Source organism: Chenopodium quinoa, unplaced genomic scaffold, assembly GCF_001683475.1.
Source record: "Chenopodium quinoa cultivar QQ74 unplaced genomic scaffold, ASM168347v1, whole genome shotgun sequence".
Lineage (NCBI taxonomy): Eukaryota > Viridiplantae > Streptophyta > Magnoliopsida > Caryophyllales > Amaranthaceae > Chenopodium > Chenopodium quinoa.
In genome coordinates this window covers 1,805,225-1,809,406 of record NW_018744620.1, presented here as the reverse complement: position 1 = coordinate 1,809,406, position 4,182 = coordinate 1,805,225, and the positions used below count along the sequence as shown (strand labels likewise).

At 41.4% G+C, this 4,182-nt stretch overlaps 1 protein-coding gene across 1 annotated transcript; it reads left to right on the top strand.

The window, feature by feature from the left end:
• Window positions 1–2,031: 2,031 nt before the first annotated feature.
• On the top strand, window positions 2,032–3,315 carry LOC110700221. Its single transcript, XM_021877729.1, has one exon. The coding sequence runs from the start codon at window positions 2,032–2,034 to the stop codon at window positions 3,313–3,315; it is 1,284 nt and encodes a 427-aa protein (XP_021733421.1).
• The last annotated feature ends 867 nt before the right edge of the window (window positions 3,316–4,182 follow it).

Genomic DNA, 4,182 nt, shown 5'->3' with positions numbered 1-4,182 from the left:
TTATCTATTGAATGTTTATTATTCCTTTGAATTATTTCATGATTTGCTTTAATCAATTGCTAGGTTAGAATTGTTAGATTCGCTTGCATCTAATTAATCTTTCCAAAGTAGCAACTTTGGGTTATGAATGCATGCTTTTGATTGATAACTTAAAGAGGGAATAATATTATTGAAGAAATTAGACCGCTTGTGTTAATTTATTCAATCCTTGTTGATTTCTTCGTTTATGTTCTTCTTGTGGATGATTTAGAGCGCCTGTCTTAAATTATACATTAGAAAGGGTTAGAAAGGAGCGCTTTGCTATTTCTAACTAGCTTATGAGAATTTAGAATTTAGAATTCTACAACAAGGTGTTCAATAGTGTTTGATTGAAGAGGCTTCTATGATCAATTTGTATGTTCAATTGTGGATTTCGCATAACCAAGACCGTTATTCTCATTGATCGCATACTATTTACGTTCATTGTTCTGATTTAGTTTAATTGTCACCATTGCTTGTCAAAACCCCCTTGTTACTTAGATTACTACGTTCCTAGAGTAATTCCACTTAGGTTTGCAGTTATTAGTACCATTTTCCCTGTGGATTCGAACTCGACTCCCCTAACTACGTTTATTTGCATTTAGCTTAGTTGTGATATTTTTGGTTGCATACGACTGAGGCACACCAAATTTTGGCGTCGTTGCCGGGGAACTAAGGCGTTACTTTTTAATTGTTTATCTTAGTAGAATTTATTTTAGGACTGTTCTTAGCTATCTTTCTTTGTTTGTTCACTAGGGTATGATAAGTACCCGTTCTGCTAACAAAGAAGTTTTGCAGTTTGATCCAGAAATTGAAAGAAATATTTCCAGGTTGCGAAAAGAGGCAAGAACAGCCCCCAGTGAATCAACATACATTTTCAGCATTCAAGAAGAGGAGGTGATGGCAGAAAATCGAACACTGAGAGAACTTACAGCCCCTAACTTGAACCAACAGCCGTTGTGCATTGCATATCAGCAATTGGAGGAAGGTACTAATGTTGAGATCAAATCTGGTCTAATACATCTATTGCCGGCATTCCATGGCATGAAGGGTGAAGATCCGAATAAACATCTGGCAGAATTTCATGTGGTATGCACCAGCATGAAACCGATTGGGATGACTGACGAGCAAATTCAGTTGAGAGCATTTCCTTTCTCTCTCAAGGATGCAGCGAAGGATTGGTTTTACTATCTTCCCCCAGGTAGCATAACAAATTGGGCAGATTTGAAGAAGTGTTTCCTTGAGAAGTACTACCCAGCCACTATTTCTGCGAGCCTTAAGAAAGCTATCAGCAATGTGGATTAGAAGGAAGATGAATCCTTGTATGAGTATTGGGAGATATTTAAGAGATTGTGTGCTAGTTGTCCTTACCATGGGTATTCCGATCAAGACCTCATCCTATACTTCTATGGAGGTCTAACTGATGATGACTTGAGGATGGTGAATGCAGCAAGTGGAGGAGGGCTAGTGAATAAGACTCCAGGAGATGCAACTAGGCTGATTGCAGAGCTAGCAGAAAATTCTAGGCAATTCAGTCAGAGAACTCCCACGCGCCGGGTGAATGCAGCAAATTCAAATACGTCTGAGTTAGAAAGTCAAGTAGCTGATTTGACTTCTATGATGCGTGAGTTCATGGTGAACTCAAGGAATCCGCGGCAACTGAATGCTTGTGGTATATGCACCTCCATGGGACATCCCACTGATGCATGTCCTCAATTACAAGAGGAGCAGAATGAGCAAGCAAATGCAATGGGTTTCCAAGGGCAAGGTCCTCAGAGAAGATATGATCCCTATTCAAATACACACAATCCAGGATGGAGGGATCATCCAAATTTGAGATATGGGAACTCCCAAGGGAACCAACAACAACAAAATGCTCAAGGCCAGCAACAGTATCAGCAATATAGGGCACCATTACCCAAACCTCAAGGCCAAAGCTCAAATTCGAATAATATGTCAACTGAAGAAATGATTAGATCATTAACTTCTAATGTTTCTACTATTTAGCAAAATATGGTGCAATTTCAGCAAGAAACCAGATCAAGTATTCAAAACCTAGAGAATCAATTTAGTCAAATCTCTAGTGCAGTAAGCCGACTTGAAGCTAAGGACTCTGGAAAGCTTCCATCTCAAACGGAGCTGAATCCTAAGCAACAGGTCAATGCAATAACATTGAGAAATGGCAAAGAGTTGCAAGAAACTGCAGTTGCAACTAAGAGGGCTAAAGACTTGATTGGAACTGAAGAGCAAGAAGTAGAACATGAAGCTGTGGCGAATCCACCAACTTTTCCCTCTTATGAACCCACACCACCTTTCCCTGAAGCCTTGCAAGATACTCGAAGGTATGAGAAAGACAAGGATATTTATGAGACTTTTAGCAAATGTGAGGTAAATATTCCCCTTTTGAATGTGATTAAAAGTATTCCTCGTTTTGCTAAGTTTATGAAAGAACTGTGTACTATCAAGAGAAAGCATAGGTTGGGAGGAAAAGAGAAGGTAAAGGTGAGTGCTCATGTTTCTGCGGTTTTCCAAAAGAAAATCCCAGAAAAATGTGGTGATCCTGGTATGTTTATTGTTCCTGTTACAATAGGAGACACCACATTGCACCGAGCTATGTTGGACCTAGGTGCATCAATCAATGTCATTCCCTACTCCCTGTTTAAATCTTTAAAACTTGGACCTTTACATGGAACTGGGGTAGTGATTCAGTTAGCGGATAGGTCTAATGTGTATCCTAAGGGGGTGGTGGAAGATGTGTTGGTTAAGGTTGATGGTTTGATTTTTCCTGCTGACTTTTATGTGCTTGACATGGAACATGACAAACAAGCAGTCCCCATCTTGTTAGGAAGACCTTTCTTGAAGACTGCTAAAACAAAAATCGATGTGTCTACCGGTTCCTTGACTATGGAGTTTGATGGGAAAGCAATTGGGTATAACATTTATGATTCCATAAAGTATCCTGTCAACACTCATTCTTTATGTTCTCTTAATGTTGTCGATCCAATGGTGCATGATGTTCCTAACAATGATCGTGGGGATGAGTTCCTCACACCTATAACTAATGTTGTATCTGGTGATTGCTTGGATTTCTCTATGCCTACTAATGTGCAGGTGAAGGTGGGGGAATTGAATGAACATTCCAAGCTTCCACCTATACCACCAGGTTCAACAATCGGCCCGTCTGCAATTCCGGGCAAGAAATTGTCCCATTTATACCACAAAGCAAAGAATAGGTTGTGGCATGACAAGATGATTGCTAGGAAGAAGGTTAAAGTCGGTGAAAAAGTCCTCCTATAAAAATCCCGACTCAAATTATGTCCTGATAAACTCCGCTCCCATTGGGAGAGTCCATTTCAAGTGGTGAAAGTCTACCCGCATGGAGCGGTAGAAATTCAGAGCCTAGAGACCGACAATGTCTTCAAGGTCAATGGACAAAGGCTCAAGCCCTACTTCGATGGTTTCAAATCCGAGAACATAGAGTGCATTGACCTCTATGAGCCTTCAACCGAGTAGCGAAGTGGGATGAGTTGCGTCGAGCCAACGACGTAAAACAAAGGCGCTAATCGGGAGGCAACCCGATCGAAAACTCTTCCCCACTACTTTTCGTAGTTTAGTTTTTATTTTTTCGTGTGATGTGAAGAGTGTTTTTATTGTTTTTGTGTAGGTGGAGGCCTTGGGAGCAATTTTTATGCGCGAAACGCAGCAAAAACAGAGCAAAACAGAGACAATGGGGGCCTTCCCTGCAGAAGCCGCTGGCAGCGGGTCTTCTTGCAGCCCAAACCCCTTTGTTTCTGTCCCAGCCGCTGGTAGCTGCTCCTGAGCCGCTGCCAGCGGGACCCCCCTCTACGTTTTTTTTTTTCAAAATAAAAAAAAATAAATAAATAAATAAAAAAATAAAAAAGTTGGTTCAGCATCAGCCGCTGCCAGCTGCCCCTTACCCGCTGGCAGCGGGTCTTCCAGCCCAAAAATCTCCCAAAACCTGCCAGAGCCGCTGGCAGCGGGCCTCAAGCCGCTACCAGCGGCTCCACCAGCTTCCCCGAGTTTTTTTTTTTCCCCCTTATTTACCCTTTTCCAACTCCAACTTCATTATTTCTTCCCTCAACCCCAATTCACATAAACCCTTACTCCTTTTCTTCTCCTTCTCTCTACTCATTCATTCCCCTA